Source organism: Salvia miltiorrhiza, chromosome 2 (assembly GCF_028751815.1).
Source record: "Salvia miltiorrhiza cultivar Shanhuang (shh) chromosome 2, IMPLAD_Smil_shh, whole genome shotgun sequence".
NCBI lineage: Eukaryota > Viridiplantae > Streptophyta > Magnoliopsida > Lamiales > Lamiaceae > Salvia > Salvia miltiorrhiza.
In genome coordinates this window covers 62,351,298-62,371,200 of record NC_080388.1, presented here as the reverse complement: position 1 = coordinate 62,371,200, position 19,903 = coordinate 62,351,298, and the positions used below count along the sequence as shown (strand labels likewise).

At 35.2% G+C, this 19,903-nt stretch overlaps 2 protein-coding genes across 3 annotated transcripts; one reads left to right on the top strand and one right to left on the bottom strand.

Moving 5' to 3' along the window:
• Nucleotides 1–3,270: 3,270 nt before the first annotated feature.
• Nucleotides 3,271–13,391, top strand: LOC131010939 (exocyst complex component SEC6). 2 transcript variants are annotated; one of them, XM_057938649.1, is made up of 25 exons: nt 3,271–3,537; nt 4,871–4,909; nt 5,085–5,173; nt 5,289–5,379; nt 5,573–5,662; nt 5,745–5,824; nt 6,267–6,359; nt 7,537–7,563; nt 7,653–7,760; nt 7,918–8,026; nt 8,113–8,157; nt 8,588–8,643; nt 8,774–8,882; nt 9,045–9,185; nt 9,273–9,452; nt 9,892–9,975; nt 10,069–10,155; nt 10,721–10,765; nt 11,158–11,236; nt 11,563–11,632; nt 11,751–11,838; nt 12,048–12,137; nt 12,534–12,650; nt 12,740–12,802; nt 13,013–13,391. In XM_057938649.1, exons 1-25 carry the CDS (start codon nt 3,409–3,411, stop codon nt 13,142–13,144), a joined length of 2,241 nt encoding a protein of 746 aa, XP_057794632.1. In that variant the 5' UTR covers nt 3,271–3,408; the 3' UTR covers nt 13,145–13,391. The 2 variants fall into 2 exon arrangements, 1 of the variants encoding a protein (XP_057794632.1); XR_009096705.1 differs by lacking the exons at nt 12,048–12,137; nt 12,740–12,802; nt 13,013–13,391 and adding an exon at nt 11,889–11,976 and having other exon boundaries at nt 3,284–3,537; nt 12,534–12,614.
• Nucleotides 13,392–15,140: 1,749 nt separating this feature from the next.
• Nucleotides 15,141–19,703, bottom strand: LOC131010938 (uncharacterized). The gene is made up of 4 exons (XM_057938648.1): nt 19,272–19,703; nt 16,933–17,955; nt 15,734–16,580; nt 15,141–15,602 (listed from the first exon to the last, which is right to left on the bottom strand). The coding sequence occupies exons 2-4, from the start codon at nt 17,899–17,901 to the stop codon at nt 15,595–15,597; spliced, it is 1,824 nt and encodes a 607-aa protein (XP_057794631.1). The 5' UTR covers nt 17,902–17,955; nt 19,272–19,703; the 3' UTR covers nt 15,141–15,594.
• Nucleotides 19,704–19,903: the final 200 nt, after the last annotated feature.

The following is a 19,903-nucleotide window of genomic DNA, read 5'->3' as shown; positions in this document are numbered from 1 at the left end:
GTCATTAATCGACTTCAATTAGTTGCCGAATTATGAAAATTGCTTTTGTTTATTCGCAAAAACTTAAATGAGCGCCGTGTATTTTTTGCGCTCACATGGTGCGCGCTGAATATATATTAAAAAGACAAAATTAATTGTCGCTCACCAGACCATAGTTGCCTTGCCTACACGGGACTTATTTGACCCACGCGTTCCACCATTAGATAATCGCACGCGCCATCGCTTATGTGACAATTAATAGAATTTTTGAAATAAACTGTCTGCCCGTGAATAGAATTTTTGATTATATCAAATGATTTATAATAAAAAAAGATTGATCCAAAATAAGAGATTATCCCCTTCAAAAAAAAAATAATAATATTTTAAATGACATTTGAAATAACACTTTAAGATTTAGAATGACACTTAGGCATTTCGAATGACACTACAAGATTTCATTGAATGTTGTAGTGTCATTTGAATGTCATAGTGTCATTTTTAAATTTTGTAGTGTCGTTTGAAATCTTGTAGTCTCATTTCGAATTGTTATAGTGTCATTTGAAATGTCATAGTGTCATTTGAAATCGTGTAGTGTCATTTGAAATGTCATAGTGTCATTTCAAATGTTATAGTGTCATTTCAATTGTTGAAGTTTCATTTGAAATGTCATAGTGTCATTTGAAATCTTGTAGTGTCATTTCAATGGTTGAAGTTTTATTTGAAATATCATAGTGTCATTTGAAATCTTGTAGTGTCATTTCAATTGTTGAAGTTTTATTTGAAATGTCATAGTGTCATTTGAAATGTCATAGTGTTATTTGAAATCTTGTAGTGTCATTCAATTGTTGAAATTTCATTTGAAATGTCATAGTGTCTTTTGAAATCTTGTAGTGTTATTTCAAATGTCATAGTGTCATTTCAAATGTCGTAGTGTCATTCGAATAGTCAAAGTGTTATTTCAAATGTCATAGTGTCATTTGAAATCTCATTGTTCATTTGAATTGTTTAAGTGTTATTTGAAATGTCCTAGTGTCATTCGAATTCTTGATGTGTCATTTGAAATCTTGTAGTTTCATTCGAATTATTGAAGTGTCATTTGACATGCCGGAGTAGTGTTGTTTGACATGTCATAGTGTCATTTGAAATCTTGTAATTTCATTCGAATAGTTGAAGTGTCATTTAAAATGTCATAGTGTCATTCCAATTGTTGAAGTATCATTTAAAATGTCATCTTGAAGTTTTAATTGAATTGTTGAAGTGTCATTTAAAATGTCGTAGTGTCATTCGAATAATCAAAGTGTTATTTCAAATATCATAGTGTCATTTGAAATCTTTAGTATCAGTTGAATTGTTGAAGTGTCATATTTGAAATGGCATAGTGTCATTTGAACAAATGAAGTGTCATTTAAAATGTCATAGTGTCATTCAAAATGTCTTAGTGTCATTTGAAATGTCATAGTGTCATTTCATAGTGTTAAAAGAAACGAAATAAAATAAAAAAATAATTTAAAATTTGAAACGAAAAAGAAAAAAGAAGAAGAAAAAAGAAACTATAAGTATTAAAAGAAAGAAACTATAGAAAAAAGAAAAAAACTACAAGTATTAAAAGAAAGAAACTATAGAAAAAAGAAAGAAACTATATACTTAAAAGAAAGAAACTACAGAAAAAAAAAAAACTAAGTATTGAAAGAAAGAAACTACGTAGTTAAAGAAAAGAAACTATAGAAAAACACAAAAAATGAAAGCTGAAAAATCTCAGAAAAATTTTGCCAAAAAAAAGGGTGCAAAATTTAACAAAAAACACGCCTAAAAAAAACTAAGTATTGAAAGAATGAAACTACGTAGTTAAAGAAAAGAAACTATAGAAAAACACAAAAAAGGAAAGCTGAAAAATCTTAGAAAAATTTTGCCAAAAAAAAAGGTGCAAAATTTAACAAAAAACACTAAGTATTGAAAGAATGAAACTACGTAGTTAAAGAAAAGAAACTATAGAAAAACACAAAAAAGGAAAGCTGAAAAATCTCAGAAAAATTTTGCCAAAAAAAAAGGTGCAAAATTTAACAAAAAACACGCCTCTATAGAGATTCGAACCAGTGACCTTGCTGATTATAACATAGCGCCTAACCAAATGGGCAAAACAGTTGTTTGCCTCATAACATATTCGTTTTATATTTATACCATAAATCCATTGTAATTGTTTTTTTTTTTAATATTTAAGGTGAAGCCGGATCCGGGTCGGATCACGACCCAGGATCCGCGCTCACCATATGCGCGCACAAATATAACGGCGCTCACGTAAGTGTGGCTCTTGTTTATTTAGTACCATTTCTTCTTCACCACAAACTGGAAATCCATTAAATTCAAAATGGTAAAAGAAAATAATACATGCAAAAAATCTCGTAATCCCAAATCCTTCTTCTTTTATTTGTTCGCCACTCTTACTCAGACGGAATTCATTATTAATATCACATTAAGTTAGGTTACAAAAAATAGCATTAAATCAATTATTTGTTGGTGACACATGAAATCGACAACAGAAGTGTGGTGGTGATGTGTGGCTTTTGAAAGTAATGATTATAAAGAAAAGCTATAATCTTCTGATCGATCTGTATTTACTCAAACATAGAGAGAAAATAGCTATAATCTTTTGATCTTTTTGAAAGTAATGATTATTTCGTGGCTTGTATGGAAAAAATATTTCCTCAATTTTAAATTACGCGAAATCTATGATTTTTGTGGCTTTGTCCACAAATAATTTCCTTTGATTTTGATTTTCGTGGATAATCTAAGTACTGCGGTGGTGGCGTGATGGAGAAGAAGATAGAGTCAGACATAGAGATAAAATAGCTTCAATTCCAAAACTGATTGAAGACGAGTGGGATTAGATTATAAAGATATTCCTCGCAATTTTCTAGTAGATAATTCATGACCACTGACCACAAAGAATCAGATCTGTTGCATCTGTAGTGTGGATATGTATAGGTATAAATGAAATGGTTAATTTATTATAAATTTAATTTAATTTGAAACTATAAAATATAGGATAAAATAGTAAATTTGTAATTATTTTTAATTACTATTATTTTAAACATGGGCTTATAAAGAGTAAAATAGGGGCTATGAATAGAATCACCCAAATAATATTCGGCTGTTTAGGATATGTAGAAACTTTTTATCGTTGGGTCTCTTACGAAGTATTGGGCCAACTAAAGGCCCGAACCTGATATGATATCGGGCTACTGCCCGACCCGGGTCCAAATAAAGCAAGTCGCGGCAAGTCTTTCTTGTTTCTTCTCAACCCGATCCGGTAAAGACCATTATTGACTATTCCATCATTTTTAGAAAATTTCCAACTGAAAAAAAGAAGAATTTTAGTACAGAGCTCCGATTAATCGGAGGGATCTGAGCTCGGCGGAGCGGTGGGGGAAGATGATGGCGGAGGATCTAGGTGTGGAGGCGAAGGAGGCTGCGGTGCGGGAGGTGGCGAAGTTGCTGTCGCTGCCGGAGCATTTGCTGTCCATCGCTTCGATCAAAGCTGATTACATTTCCCGTCAACAGGTTAGTTCTGGAGGTTCAGCTGCTCAATTACGCGATATTTTCAATGAATTCTGGTTCTCTTTTTTTATATGCAGCTTCATATGCTTGCAAATAAGTTCGTGAAGTTGAGATTTGTGAATAGTGTTTGTCAATCGTGTTGGTGTGTGTGAGTCTAGGTCGTCGAGCTTCGAAATTGAAGTTGTGGAAGGGAAATAAGTTTGTTTATTTAGGATGTGAAGTTTCAAATTTTGATGAATTACTTTAGGAGACTTCTTTTGTTTTTTCCATTGCCATTGCATTGTCTGATGAATCTGATCAAGCCTCTTGGGTTGTATGTCACCAGCGATGGCGCGTAATCTCATTTTCTTTCTGTGGTAAGGGTTTGATTTTGGCAGTCATTTTATTGAAAGGGAAGGGCATGGTAGATATGGAGTGTTTCGTTTATCTATCTTATTGTACTGTTATTACTTTATTGGGGTTAGAACATAGAAGTCAATAAATAATAGCTTATTGGATAAATGAGCTTTGAAAAGATTTTGGTGACTCTCTGGCTGCTTAGTTTTTTATCAGGATATTGGTGCTTATGTGTTTTTGGGGTGATCAGATTAGAAGATTGAGGTTGTGTTTTTCTTTATAGCACACCTATGATGCTAGAGAGGGTTTCCAAATTTAATCTCAGACTAGGGCATTGTAGTTCAAATATGCATGACTATAGTGATTAGGTCAGAACCAACTTTTGCACTGAGATTGAAAGAATAATGAGAGGTAAAAATGGGATATTGAAGGTCACCGAGATAATATATTACCCGTCAAATTCAGGCAAGGTATTTGTAGTGGTAGAAGTGAGGAATTTGGGGTCCCTTAGGTGTAATTATTATGCTTACTGGTTACACATAATTAGATTCAGTATTGATACTTTGTGTTCAGCTTTCAGTTTTTCTACGATTGTTTAAAGAACTAGAAAGCAAGCTTGATCATAAGATATTTTAGTCAGTTACTCCAGTTTGGAACTATGGGCTCCCTGATTTTAGTCTTTATGAAGATGAAATGGCCTTGATTGCCCCAATGGGTAATAAAATCTTGTTTAGGGCATCAATCATGTCTAGCAATCTGCACCCTGTAGTCACTTTATTCTATACGCGATTACCACTGCTTTTGTCCAACAAGAGTTTCTCAGATAGGTTTGTTTCATAAATTTTGCCTTGTGCTTCTTTTCTGAATTATTAGAAGTTAATATATATTTGATAGTCAGTTTCTGTTTGTTCTCATTTCTTTTCATTATTTCTAGCTTGAGTTACCATGAAGATTAATCCTTCATATGGTGATGGACATTTTCTTTATGGTTTTGTTTCAGGCAAATGATGCTCAACTCAGTACTATGGTTATCGAACAGGTATAAACTGAGCCCGAACCTGTAACCTTCTTTTTTGAAAATTAAATTATTGTAGTGGAAGTTTAATATCTTCCACTTTAGCTCTCTGAGATGTATGGTTGTGGAGCCTGCACAATCTCATTTTCCTTGGTCTATTTCCAGTCATGTAACTTTTCTCTCTGAATCTCAAATTCAGGTTGAGCAGGCACAAGAAGGTCTTGAGTCACTGTCCTTGTCTGAAACAACAATAAGTCTTCTCAGAGAAAATTTTGTTGAGATTGAAAAGTATGAATATTATCTCTCATGATTTATGAATGTTCTCCGTTCCTTAGTGAATGAATGCATGCCATACGTGGCTTGTTGATGCTTTAAGATGACCTTTAATTTTCCTTTATAATAGGTTATGTCAAGAATGCCAAACATTGATTGACAATCATGACCAAATAAAGCTCCTCAGTAATGCAAGGAATAACCTAAACACAACTCTGAAGGTGAGTGTGTGACTAATGTTATTTTGTTAATAAGGATGATATCCTTAATCCCTGTACGATAAACCTATAACAAGCTGGCCTGCATAGGCTTATGCTCTCCTTTAGTACTTTAGTGTTAGTGTTTATGGTTAGTATTTTAATTTCAATTTTTTCTTTTTAATCATTTTGATAAAACTTTGTTGCTCGTTTGTAGGATGTGGAGGGTATGATGTCAATCTCTGTTGAGGCTTCTGAGGCACATGATTCTTTAAGTGATGACAAAGAACTTATCAATACCTATGAGGTTGTGACTTTTTCATTGCTTGATTGTTATTGTAAATTTCAAAAGCTTTGTTACTTATCTGGTTGTGTTAAATGGAATATAGAGGTTAACTGCATTGGATGGAAAACGAAGGTTTGCATTAGCTGCTGCATCATCTCATGAAGAAGAGATTGGTCGGCTGAGGTCAGAAACCTTATCTGCATTTCTTGTGTAGAGGAATCCTGTTTTGACTACACTCTTCCCATTATTAACAGTGGTTTCTATCAATAATGTATATGGCTATTGACTAGTTTCAAATCGGCAATCCTCATATTGTCATGTCATTCACTTAAGACGCATCTTCAGAACATTTTACTCTTTTAAAATTCAATAAAATGATTTATATGGTGCATTGATGACTTGCACTTTTCTTTTAAGACCTTCATGTTTAGTGTGCCTTACAGTTCTTGGAGGGTAAACCTTTCAACCAGTTAAGTATGCCGGAAAAAAAAAAACAAATTATTTGAAGTTATAGCACCTCAACCAAGGAAATGTTAGAATATGAGCAGTTATTTCATATTCTTATTCACAGAACTTTCGAAGATGAGCAATTTACTTGTGATGAAGTAGTTATAATATTTTGCAGGGAATACTTTGAAGATATAGATCGTACATGGGAGACATTTGAGAAGACTTTGTGGGGTCATATTTGCAACTTCTTTCAACTTGCTAAAGACAGGTATGCTAGTTTTATGGTTTTGCTTTCTTTGGGACGCCCTTTTCTGGTTCATTTGCTTTGGTGTTTACAAATTGGCTGCAAATCAACAGTTTTAAATCTCCCTAACTTATTCTTGTGCATCTACAAAGAATTATGTCATGCGGACCTTGGTCAGCATGATGTTGCTGTTAAATACTCCCTCCGTCCCACTAGACTTGGCACACTTGCCTTTTTTGTTTGTCCCACTAGAATTGGCACTTTCCTAAAATAGTATGTGGTCCCTACTTTCTCTACTCACATAAAATAAGTGGACCCTACCTACTTTACACTCTTAACCCTTTATTCTTAATCTCCGTGCCCAACTCAAAAGTGCCAAGTCTAGTGGGACGGAGGGAGTACATTAAAGATATTTACTAAAGTCAAACTTCAGAAAGAAAAAAGAAAGTACATTTTCTCCTCTATATTTTCAATTAGGTTGAGTTGCCATTTGATGTAGGAGAAAAAATATATTTGGTCCCTAGACTTACACTTTTTCTCTTTTCTTTTATACATTTGGTCCCGGTACACAGTGTTGAAGCCACATGTTAGAGTGATGGGGCAATGGTTATTCCTAAATAACCTAAATCTTGCCCCACCAAAATCTAAAAAGTAGGGGCAAATTTTTTGCCCCCTTTGCCGTCGGGGGCCTGGCTCCACTGCTGCTGGTACATTTAGTTGTAAATATTGAATGTCTTGAGCTTTTATGCGCTTTGAAGATAACATTGGACCCTGAAATTTTTTCCTTTTACAGATGAGTCCTTATACTTATATTTAAATGTAAGCCCTTAATACTTTTGTTTGCCTCATATTCAACAGAATTTTAAATGTAGGTACTTAGTCATTATGAATAAATATATGGGGATCCGATTAGAGAAAGTGAAATATGAGGCTCCAAATATGCCTTTTCATTTATAGATGAAAACAACTTGCATAAATAAATTGTGCCCATGGAGACAATCAGACAAGTGTGAGATGCATGACATGTAATAATCTGCTTCACAATTAAACCCGTTAATCATCTATCATCTTATGTTGTAAAAGTCTAATAAACTTTTACAGTTTGCATTTCATTTTCACATCTTTCACTTCTGTAATTATTCTGAAAGTTATGTAGTGTGTCTGTGTGCTACTCATATGTTGCAATTATTTTCCTTTGCAGCCCACAAACACTTGTTCGTGCACTGAGGTATGTATGAGTGAAATTGTAAGAGATTTTTTTGGCTGGGTCCATCTTGGTATTAATGCATCTTTTTTCATTATTCATAAAACAAAAAGGGTTGTCGAAATGCAAGAAACCCTGGATCAACAACTAGCTACAGAAGCAGCTGAGGCAGAAGGAGATGGTGCCTTGGAATCGATAGCTAATCCTCGCAGAATTGCCAAGTATTTACCTGGTCAAACTGATTCATCTGCTCATTGCCTCCTTATTTAGTTTCCTGGTCCAAGTTTTGAGCCTATTAGGGCTGCATGATTCTGTTGATGTTGTGTCTTCTTTTTATTTTTTTATTACAAAATCGACAACTACAATGTCATCTTCTAGGAATCTTGCGCAGAAGAAGTTGAAAATTCAAGGCAAAGGCTACAAGGATAAATGTTATGAGGAAATAAGAAAGTCTGTTGAATCGCGTTTTAGCCGATTGCTCTCTGAGGTTGACATTTCATTCTACTTTCTGTTACAAAATGCAAGTCCTGAATTTTCTAAGTTCTCATTTACTGATAGTGATATTTCTTTCAGTTTGAAATTCAGGACCTAAAAGGAGCTTTGGAGGAGGCTAAAAAGGTATTCATCTAGTATTGTCATGGTCTGTCTGGGAGTCAGTTGAAATTATCAATAACTATTGCTCTTTTTAAGTAAGTTAGAAATGGAAAATCTAAGTAGTTGATACTTTTTTTTGTAAAAACCATAGGATTTCATGTTCATTATTTTTGAAAAATAGCATATGTATTCTTTAAGGGATCTGTTAATTAAATAACTAAAGTTTGGTAGCATGCTTCATAGCTGATATGTTCATATCCAAAATGTACGTGTTAAAAGTAACTTAAAACTACTGAATATTATCGACTTGTAAATTTTGTATTTGATTTTTTGCTGAACTTATGTCTTTGCCATTTTCACTTTTACCTTTCCTCGCATTATTTTACATAAAATCTGGAAACTTATTCATTTATCTGATAATTTGGTTACTGTTACTGTTCCTGATTGATGTCAGATTGGTGAAGAGCTTGGAGATATATATGACTATGTTGCTCCATGCTTTCCCCCAAGGTTTGCCATTTATGTTAGTAGACACTCTCTGTTAATTAAGATAATTGCTGTAGTCCTGAAGTTTTGCTGGACTAATTTCTTTGTTTTCTGTGATAATTCTGCTTCTTAATTTGAATTTCCTCGCCTTCAGATATGAAATATTCCAGCTAATGGTGAACCTATACACAGAGCGGTTTATTCACTGGCTACGACTACTGAGTGATAGAGCTAATGATCTGTCAACTATGGATATTTTAAAGGCATGTTATCTGCATCTGTAGTTCTTGATATTCAAAAATTGTAGATATTTTGGATTATTTTTGTTTAACTAATTCTTAAAGTTGTGCTCTGCTACACATCATTGCTTGATAAGATTAACTTGGAGCTGTTGTTAATTTCTCAATGTCTTCTTGTAATATTAGGTAACTGGATGGGTAGTTGAGTACCAAGACAATCTAATTGGACTTGGTGTTGACGATTCTCTTGCTCAAGTTTGTTCTGAAAGTGGTGCAATGGATCCCCTTATGAATGCTTATGTTGAACGAATGCAAGCCACAACAAGGGTAACTAGACTAGAGAGCATTTCCATTGCTTTCAATTCGATTCACCTGTCTGGTCAAATAATCAACTAAAACCATCCTATTCTGTAGAAATGGTACTTGAATATACTTGATGCTGATAAGGTCCAGCCACCAAAGAAAACAGACGATGGGAAGCTTTACACCCCAGCTGCTGTTGATTTCTTTCGCATTCTTGGAGAGCAAGTACAAATTGTACGAGATAATAGCACGGATGTCATGTTATATAGAATTGCTTTGGCCATCATTCAGGTAGACAACATAAAGAATGTGTTGTACTTATACCATATGCCTTTTTTGGGGGAAATAAAGACACTATCTTCAATCTTTCTCTTTCATTTCAAGTTGGGGAAAAGGATACTCAAGTCAGTCTTCAGCCACTTTATTAACTGAAAAGTTGGTTCGAGAAAACATGATTTTTCCATCTTTTTCATCTTAATGATTAAGATGTAATGCCACAAGGGACCTTGAATATAATTAAGTGATCAAACACTTAAAAGAATTTCATCCATGTTGTAGTTTCTTCTAATTTCCAGCCCTGCGGCATTGCTCTTCCTATCCTAGCAAAAGCTGATCCCTGTGTTATTTAAAACTCTCTCTTATTTAACTGTAAGATTTTACATTTTCTTGGGAAACTATTATACCACTTTCTGATGCCACTGTTAATGTCCGTCCCCTCAACCAATTTCAGGTTATGATTGATTTTCAAGGAGCTGAAAGGCAAAGATTGGAAGAACCTGCTTCTGAAATTGGTTTAGAAGCTTTATGCGCAATGGTATGTGAATAATGCCATTTCATAGTATATGATATATGGACAAATGATTATCTGACTCGTATTTGTATACTGTGATGAATCATTTTATGACAGATTAATAACAACCTTCGCTGCTACGATCTTGCCATGGATCTGAGCTCAAGCACCCTTGAAGCTCTTCCTCAAAATTATGCAGAGCAGGTATCCATATTTAGAACTTCTATTCCTTCCACTCTTCTTTTCATGTCAGGATTTTGCCTTCCAGTCGCAGTGTGATTTTGCCTTTCAAATGTTCCCAGTGTGGAACGAAAAGAAGGAACCACCCTTGGTTGTTTAATTGTAACTATTGTAGTTAAGCATTAGGTGAAGAGATGAGTGCCTCGTTCTCTTAGTGGGCACCAGGCACTATAACTATATACTTCCAATCTACATGGGCATTGACAAATAGACTTGGAAATGTAAAGTTGATACAGAAGGAAATAAAGTATGACCTGTATGTGATACAGGAAGCAGAAGAGGGGATGATTAGAAAATCAATGATAATGGGGGAACTCTCATGTGTGTATTCATTTGACAAAAAATTGGTCATTGCTGTTTGCATTGATCCATTGGATATGACAAGTGCAGCATAGATGTTAAATTATAGATACCTCTGCTTAAAATTATCAATCTGAAAATATTCTATTTTCTGCAGCAAACTTAGTTTTAGAGCTGATGCCTGAATTCATTGATCTTTCTTGACATCGTGTCACAATCACTCTTACAGGTTAATTTTGAGGACACTTGCAAAGGCTTCCTGGAGGTCGCAAAAGTATGTTGATCATTCCCTTCTTACTTCAAGTTCTTTTTTTGTCACTTTGAATTTCTTTTTTTGTCACTTTGAATATCATTTGGTACATTGTTTTATACAGTAATTGCTTCATCACTTGTTAGACTTTCAATGCAGCCACCATCTTTTTCTTGTGCTCCTTCCATTGGATAATCAAGCTAATTTTGAACATTAACGTTGGCGTTTTAAAACTTTATGCTGTAAAAAACAATTAGCAATACAGTCAGTGTCTCACTCTTAATTGTGATATACTTCTCTTACAGTCATTTGTTTTTATCCTGGTGTGCAATTTCAATATTGATTGCATGGATAATTTTTCAATTTTCTACTCATACATCACAGACACAGTTATGATCGTTCTTAATTGTCATTAGGAAGCTGTACATGAAACTGTCAGTGTCATTTTTGAAGATCCAGGAGTTCAGGAGTTGCTTATAAAGCTGTATCAGAAAGGTAATAGATTTTACTGCTGGCAACTTTTCGTTGAGAACTTTCCCCACTTGTTTGTTGAAGAGTTCATTCCTGAATCAGTTATGTCTGCAAAACGACGCTTGTGTGGGGTTATCTGTTTTAATGTTGCAAAATAAAATAAAAAGTACATAAAAATGTCATTTTTCTTCTCCTGTGACTTGACAAATTGCTGTGTTCCCATTCGTATGTGCAACTGTGCATGTTGACACTGTTTATTCTGTAAACATTGATTCGTTGGAATCAATGGTGGAAAAGAAGCCCCAATCTTGAACATCTTTCCACTGTTCGCTTTTCTGTTCTTATTTCAGATTGGCTGGAAGGACAGGTAACCGAGTACCTAGTTGCAACATTTGGCGATTACTTTACAGATGTCAAAATGTAAGTTACTGAAATGCTATTTAAATGAGCCTGAATACCTGCAAATCCAGCAGTTCACTTCTTATATTTTCTTAGATGCAATCATTTTCTGTCTCAATGTTTGTCATCATATGCGTAGGTACATTGAAGAAAGATCATTTAGGCGATTTGTTGAGGCCTGTGTGGAGGAAACTATTGTTGTCTACGTCGACCATATGCTTGTACAGGTTTGATCGTATCATTTTGTAGTTTTGATCCCATTCTGTCTGCTCTGCAGAAAAATTACATTAAAGAAGAGAATTGAAAGGATGAAACTAGATGAAGAAGTTCTTATGGACTTTTTCCGGGAGTATATTAGCATTTCCGTATCATTTTGAGAGTTCACAGTTTGATTGTATCATTTTGTAGTTTTGATCCCATTCTGTCTGCTCTGCAGAAAAATTACATTAAAGAAGAAACAATTGAAAGGATGAAACTAGATGAAGAAGTTCTTATGGACTTTTTCCGGGAGTATATTAGCATTTCCGTAAGTTTTTCTGCACTTCGATGGAAAACACTCAATTGAATAAGCTGTTCTCATGTAAAGGGTTAAATGCATAAAATCCACACGTATGAGGACCACTCTTACATTCCTTATTCTCCACTTGTAGTTCATAGACCTACACACATCATGCAGTAAATAGATTCAACATTCAGGGAAACAAAAAAAAAAAAAAACTTCTTATGCGTCTCCAAACTCTACAATTCTACATCCAGTGAGATTAACACAACTCACTGGTCTTAGGGATATTTTATGAATCTTGATTTTGCTCAACATCTACCCGATATTCTATGTGATAGGAAAGTTATATTTGATTATTGGATCTGTGAGATATTTTCATGCGTTTCGACTTATTTTATGAGATAATATAATATGTTGCAGAAAGTTGAAAATAGAGTAAGGGTACTGGTTGACTTGAGAGAACTTGCTTCAGCAGAGAGCCCAGATTCTTTCACACTCGTGTACACAAATATTCTTGAACATCAACCTGACTGTCCTGTAAGCACTATTTACTTATACATATGCACGCTTGCTGCATACACTCGCGTGTAGTCTCCGTTCTTATGTTAACTCTTTCACCACTGCAGCCAGAAGTGGTTGACAAGTTGGTGAGCTTACGAGAAGGCATACCAAGGAAAGATGCGAAAGAGGTAAAAGAATCTTATAATCAGCATCTTGAACTTTAGAATTGTTTGAACTTCTGTCAAATGTTCGAAACTATACTTGAGAGCTCATTTAGCACCAACCAAATCGAGCTTAACAACCCCAATCCAGCTTAAACGAGCTTTTCTCGATCATTTCAAGACGAGCAACCGGGATGAGTTTTTCACTAGGTTGACATCGGTTATTCTGTGCAACAGGTTGTTCAGGAGTGCAGGGAAATCTACGAGAACTCTCTTGTTGATGGCAATCCTCCAAAGGCAGGTTTTGTCTTCCCTAAGCTGAAGGCCCTGTCAGCTTCAAGAGGTCGGCTATGGCGAAAGCTCACCTAGTTCAGTTGTCAGTTTTTCTCTGTCACGAGAAGCAATTCTTACCTTCTTTCAACCTTACCTGTTTGTATTATATATATTGTATATTTTTTTTAGCAATGCATGTAGTAACAGATATGGGATTTGATGGAATGATTCGTCAATTTCTTTATACGACAAATGCCTTTTGAAAATTTGTGATGTATTTGGCCATGTACCGTATTTTGCAAGAGGGAATCTATGGAAGAACGTAAATAAACTTTTTCTGTAACGTTTGTGTATTTATGAACATAATGACAGATTTTTCTCAGGTGCTGTCTTCGAAATGCGTATATAGAATGTTGAAGTGTACACAAATAGAATTTTAATTTAATTGTAGCGAGGATAAATAAATGTACGTCTAAAAAATTATGTGGATGTACGTTTAAGCGTATATAAGTCGCAATTTAGCTATGTGCATCAATCACATCCAAACAAAAAATGAAATAAACATGTGTGTGTTGGCCAAACGGTAAAGGATTAATACCTAAGATTAAAATAAAAGGTCTTTGGGTTTGATTGAGTCTTCTGTGGCGCGATCTTTTAATTTTTTATTTAATACTCCCTCCGTCCCAATAGTAATGTCTCACTTTCCTTTTTGAAACGTCCCAATAGTAATGTTTCATTCTTTTTTGGCAATATATTCTCTCTCAATACTTAATATTTAAATAATTTTCACCAATTCACTTTATCCATTTTTTACACATTTTTTAATCTTCGTGCCGAAAAATTATGGGACACTACTATTGAGACGGAGGGAGTATTGTAAATTTATATATATAAAAAATGAAATAGACTAAAATTTAAATTAGATAAAACAAAAACACAATGTAGATAAGAACCATAATGAGAGAGAGAGAGAGCAGCCGTGAAAATAAAACAATGGAGTTTGCAGCAAACTAACAACAGACTTTAGAGACAAATTTTAAAAAACAAAAAACGATATATAAATGAACAACAAAGGAAAATTTACTACAAAAGGTAACAGAGATCACAGAGGGAAAAACAAACATAAACCAACAACCATAAAAAACATAAAAACAATTACTGCTCGTCCATGTCAAAATGGGAACATCATTCAAAATCTCAAAAATATATGATTGAACATGAAAATACACAAACATAAATCACAACAATGTTAAAAAAAAAAAAAGGAAAATAACAAATCGAACAGAAGGTTTCACATTAATTGCACAAAAAGAATGGAGCATTGTCTCTGGACATAGAAACAACAATTAAAACATAAAAATAAAATAAAACTACGTTTCAAAGGGGAACAAAATACATACGAGAAGAAAGATAAGGCAAAATTGTCACTCTTGTTTTGGGGGTTTATCTATGAGAGAAGAAGTGTGGAGTTAATCATTGCCCCATTTAATATGCACATAGTTTATTAAGGACAACATCGCATGCACTTGAAATTTAAGATGAAAACTATCTAAATTAACTATTAATAAACATAAACATCCGTGGTAAAGCAAAAAAATCTTTTAGTAACAACAAAGGGAACTAGTTACTAGAGTTGGAGCAAGTTTGATACCATGAAATTAGTGAAAACAGTATAAAGTAGTATATAGTTATGAGCTGATATTTTTTTTGTTTTTAAAGGTTGCCTCTCTTATGTATCATGAGTGGTATTCAACTTACTCAGTATATGTCATAGTTATTTCAAACGTTTTTGTTTTTTAGAATTCTATCGTCACAAGGAAGTTCCAATAAAATGGTTGCATGTCAAAACTATTGTGAAAGAATTGAAAAGTTTCAAAGGGTATTAAATTATAGAATTGATAAAATCCCTAAGACAAAATCACTCAATCACCCATCTCTACTTAGTAAATTTCCAATCACTTTTTACAACAAAATCAAAATTCAAAACTTCTTTCATATTTTTTGTATCTATGGAATCTGTAAGTATACATATTGATGCAATGAAAAAGAATATGGATGAACCATTCAAACTGCTTTTAACTGAACAATCAAGTAGATTCCAAAGACAAGTACCATAAAAGCAAACAAATCCTAGTGATGGAGAAAACAAAAATCAATCAAACAATGTCAAGAATTCTCAAATTCCTCAAACCTATATACACATATCATGTAATGAAAAAAAAAAAAAAAAAGATGACTAAGCAACCTATAAACCATTACCAACCCCTTCAAGAAAACTGCAACACACAAATCATGCAAAGAACCAGGAAACAACAAAAAAAAAAAAAAGTAAAAAAAGAAACACAACAATTTGTAGTGGAAGGAGCTTAACCAAAAGGGAATGATATGTCTTCTCCACCATCATCTCCATAAACCAAATTCTTGATTTTCATGATCCTTGTGCAGTTTATGACCAAGTTTTTACCTGTGCTTGCGCACGGATCGAGGCTAACGATCGACCATAACTCATCGGTAAGCAGCATATTCCATTTGTGCTAGCTAGCTAGCTATATATCTGCAATTTTTCAAAGTTAGGTTCGATTCAAATCGAATTCTAGTCCTATTTTCATGTCTCAAGAAGTATGAAAGAGGGAGCAAGCAAACGTCGTCGTGCATAAACTAAACGAGAAAGTTGGGGGAAGGTACCTTTCATCGAGGCTTTGACATGCCTATCCTTCCTCTCAAAATCATCACCCAAGTCATCCTTCACATCGTTTCCCATATCACTCTCACTAGCCGTTTCCCATTCAGAATCGTCCGTCTCTTGGCCACAGTGATCACCAGCATCACCTTCACATTGCACACCTCCGTGTTTGATAGAAGCCTCTCTAAACAACCAAGCAGCTCGCATCTGTTTCTTGACCAAACGTTCTGCATAATCAGGCACTTTGTTTTGCCTCAAGGAGAGATCGGGATCAGCTGATTGGGAGAACTCGTTTATGAACAAAATAGCATCTAATAGGCTCTCCTTGGCCAAACCAAGCATGTCGTAGGCCTGTGCTCGCCTCCACAGGCTTCTAGCATGACGGTTGACGGGGTTATGAAGACAAAGTGCGCGAGTGGCATCGCTTATGGCGGCCAAGGGTTGCTGTAGCAGAAGATGACATTGCGCCCGATTACTGTACAGCACCACCCTTTCTTTCTTCGACCTTATCGGGCACAACGCCAACGCCTCCGAATATTTTGAAGCGGCGCCAGAGATATCCCCGGACGAAAACAGGGAGTTCCCTTCAAGTTTAACTACCAATGCAGCAGCATGTTTAATATGAAGATCCTCTTTCGGCATACCCTTTTCCCATTTTAATCTTTGCCGAGCAGCGAGGAGTTCCTCGCTCTCTTCTTTTGCACGGCTGCTGATCGAGTTTCTACCTGTCCCAGACGACTGCATACATTCTTCAAGAACATTAGCAATGGAATCCCCGAGCTTTTTATGATCCCCTAACACCGTTATTTCTGCAAGATCGATCAGTGTAGGTACGACTTTGTCACTAACCTGCGTAGTTCGAGTAAATAAGACACGAACAAGTATGAAAAACAAATACTAATGATATATATATATATATATATATATATATATATATATATATATAAGGTTGCGATCCAGTGAGAATAGCATGTGAATAAATTCATGAATAAATCAATGAAATCTGTGAACAGATATATCATATATGCAACACATGAACAACCATATTAACAGAATGCGGTTGTTCATGTGTTACATTAATTTGTTCATGGATTTTATTGGTTTATTCATGTATTTTCATTTCTCACGAAAGAAATCCATTCTCTCTCTCTCTCTCTATATATATATATACATACATATATATAATGAGCAGAAAATTAACCTTATGGCAGGTGCTCGGATCTTGGAGCAACCAAAGAAGGCAATCGACGGCCATATATTGCCAGTCGTCTGAAGATCGTGCTATATTACACAATGCGTCTATAACTCCGGGAGAGCTTGCAATCGGCCCTCTACCGAATTTGTGATGGCAAATAGTCCGTAACAATCCAATCCCGGCTGGTGAATTTTCGTTAACGAGCCCTCCCCACATGCCGGGAAGCTTTACTAGAAACTCCGGCTTGCATATAGTTGGAAGAAACTCGGGCTTGAAAGCAAAGCAATTGATGAGCTGAAGGGACCAGCACTGCAACTGACTAGCCCATTCCTCAGCCTTCCTCGACTCCATCTCAACACCGCCCATACCACGTGTGAGGAGATCACAGTGGTAACTAAGCCTCCTGTCGACGTACTGGTAAAAGTGAGTGTAAACGATCTCAAGAGAACTCACCGCCAGCTGCATCGACAGCTCCAAGATCTCTCCGTGGCTTGCCACAGCAGGAAAAGTCGCAGCGTAAGTAGCTAAGTGACCTAAAGCCCGGACCGCCACTCGTTGTTCAACCCAAGTTAGCCTCCCCCTCAGAAGCTCAACCAAGGCCGGGATAACTCCGGCATGCACTGCCATCTCGGCGAATTCCTCCATGTTCATCGTGTACGACCCGATTATATGCGCTGCATAGTAAGGGATGTAAATGTTCTGGTCATGAGATAGCCAGCGCCGGTTCTTTAAGCCCTTCCAGATGAGCGCTGCCATGCATTCGAAAATCCCCAACTCGATGAACTCGGGATCATTAGGGTGCGCCATGGCAGTGTTCCAAAGGCCGCTAATAGGGAGGACTTGGCCATCATCATCTTGAGATGGGAGTTCTCTGAAGAATTTCAATAAACTCGCTCTACGCTTGCTTGGATTCCCTTCTTTCATGACACAGAAAAAACAACCGGGGTATGGACAATCGGGGGAAGCTTTCTCCATGCTCACGAAATAAAAGGGACTTCGCCTTCACACTAGTTCCTCATAAGCAGCTACCTAAGACAGATATGCAAAAGTATTTCATGGAAATGCTTATTCCTGAGCCCGAAATTTCAAAAATAAAATTAAAAAAAGACTTCCATTCTTTCACAAAAATATGAGATCCATTCCGTAGGCATAAATCATACTGTACTCATGAAAAATATTATGCCAAGCACGTCCACTCACTGAATATGATAAAAAAAATTATGCAATCAGATTCAGCACACTACCAAATGCTATAAACTCAAAACTTTCAAGATGAAAGCCTAAGTTAATATGTTCTTAACTCTAAGCCTCGACTAAATTAAGTGCTCGTTTGGTTCAAGTAGAGGAATGGAAATGGAATGGAATCAAATAAAGGAGTGGAATGGTAACAATAACCATTACTTTTATTGAGTGTTTGGTTAAACAATGGAAATGAATCATTAGTAAGAGAATCCATTTCTTTTGTTTCCCCTCTATTTTGAGGGGTAACAAATTGGGTGATTGGATTACCCTTAAGTAAGGGTAATGATTATCTCATTACCCAAACCAAACAACAAGTAATGGATTCAATTACTTGATTCCCTTTCCAACCTCTAAAAACACCCAACCAAACGTGGGCTAAGGCAGTAACGATCATTTGATCATCCTTCGTCCTGATCGAGCATCAGAATCTAAACCTTTTCCAAACACTCAAACTCCATTAGTATCATAATAATTAGTTGCTTCACTATAATAATAAAGGCAGGTTGATATGGAAAATTGCCACAATGCTTGATTCGAAGATGACAACTCTTCTTATATTTGGCGTAGCATCATTATTTGTCAAAGTAATAAACTTGTTCCAGCCTATGAAAATGACAAATATTGAACCTAATGAAACAAGGTTTACTAATTATTCCCCATCTTTTTTATTAGGAGATCAACCAATTTCAGATAGAAAAAGGCTGAAATTCAATGATAAAGCTGGTAAAAGAGCAGTCTTTTGATAAACAAACTAAAGTAGTTATCTAATTAATTTGAACCAACCATCACAAGTTGGGCTTAAAAACAAGAATTTGCCAGCAACAAATTCCAAAATAATAGCAATACTCTCATTTTCTTGATGGGATCTAATGAAGAACAACCAAGATCATCAACAAACAGCAAAGGCACAACAGTCTTTAAGCAAAATTTCAATTTCCCTAAAATTCCCAGCAGCCTCAAAATAATCAAAAGCAACATCCAATGAGAAAAAACAACAAGAAGAAGAAAACTCACTTCAGTTTTTATATCAATAGAAATAATTGAAACAAAAAAAAGGAGAAAAAAATATCAAAACTTGGAAGTGGGAAAGGAGATAGTGGTACCTGAAAGATTTGGTAGGCTCTGAATCTTGCACAAGAAAACTATGAACACAAATATATTTCCTTCTATTTTCCGTGGGCTGTTGAAAAGCAATTTGCTTTATAAAAATAACCATAAATGCTGGCTTTTGTTTCCTTTTCCAGAGAAGAATGTGGAGGTTTTGCAGCAGGGATTGAGACGTAGTGGATAAAAGATGGCCCCTTTTTTTCGGTATGAACTTAATCAGCTCGACAGCAAAGAAGATCTTGCAATAAAAATGACCCTTTTTTCCTTTTTCATTTTCTGAGAAAAAGGTTGAAACTTGCAGTTGCAGCTGCTAGTGTTTGTATGATGCAGTTGATTAATAATTCATTAATTAAATAAAATTAAAATATCATATGGAGTACTTATCCGGCATTTTTTTTTCGAAGATACTTATCCAGCATATTTTTTTCTTTTTTTAGTTAATCTGATGAGTAGCAAAGTAGTATGAATTGGGTAATGGTGGGACATTGGCATTATTATTTGCAGAATTATTTCGGATTACAATTGGTTTAATAGAAATAAATAATAATCGACATTTTTGGGACCCATCGTTGTCCAATCTATTACATCAATGTACCTCAGTTACCGTTGCAGTCCATTACCAAGTATA

What these genes read in the sequence shown, in the direction of transcription:
- LOC131010939 (XM_057938649.1), top strand. Translation starts at nt 3,409, where the DNA reads ATGATGGCGGAGGATCTAGGTGTGGAGGCGAAGGAGGCTGCGGTGCGG. An exon ending in ATTACATTTCCCGTCAACAG is followed by an intron (nt 3,538 to 4,870) that starts GTTAGTTCTGGA and finishes GTTTTGTTTCAG; the next exon opens with GCAAATGATGCTCAACTCAG. An exon ending in CAAGGAAAGATGCGAAAGAG is followed by an intron (nt 12,803 to 13,012) that starts GTAAAAGAATCT and finishes TCTGTGCAACAG; the next exon opens with GTTGTTCAGGAGTGCAGGGA.
- LOC131010938 (XM_057938648.1), bottom strand. Translation starts at nt 17,901, where the DNA reads ATGGAGAAAGCTTCCCCCGATTGTCCATACCCCGGTTGTTTTTTCTGT. An exon ending in ATCCGAGCACCTGCCATAAG is followed by an intron (nt 16,581 to 16,932) that starts GTTAATTTTCTG and finishes CGAACTACGCAG; the next exon opens with GTTAGTGACAAAGTCGTACC.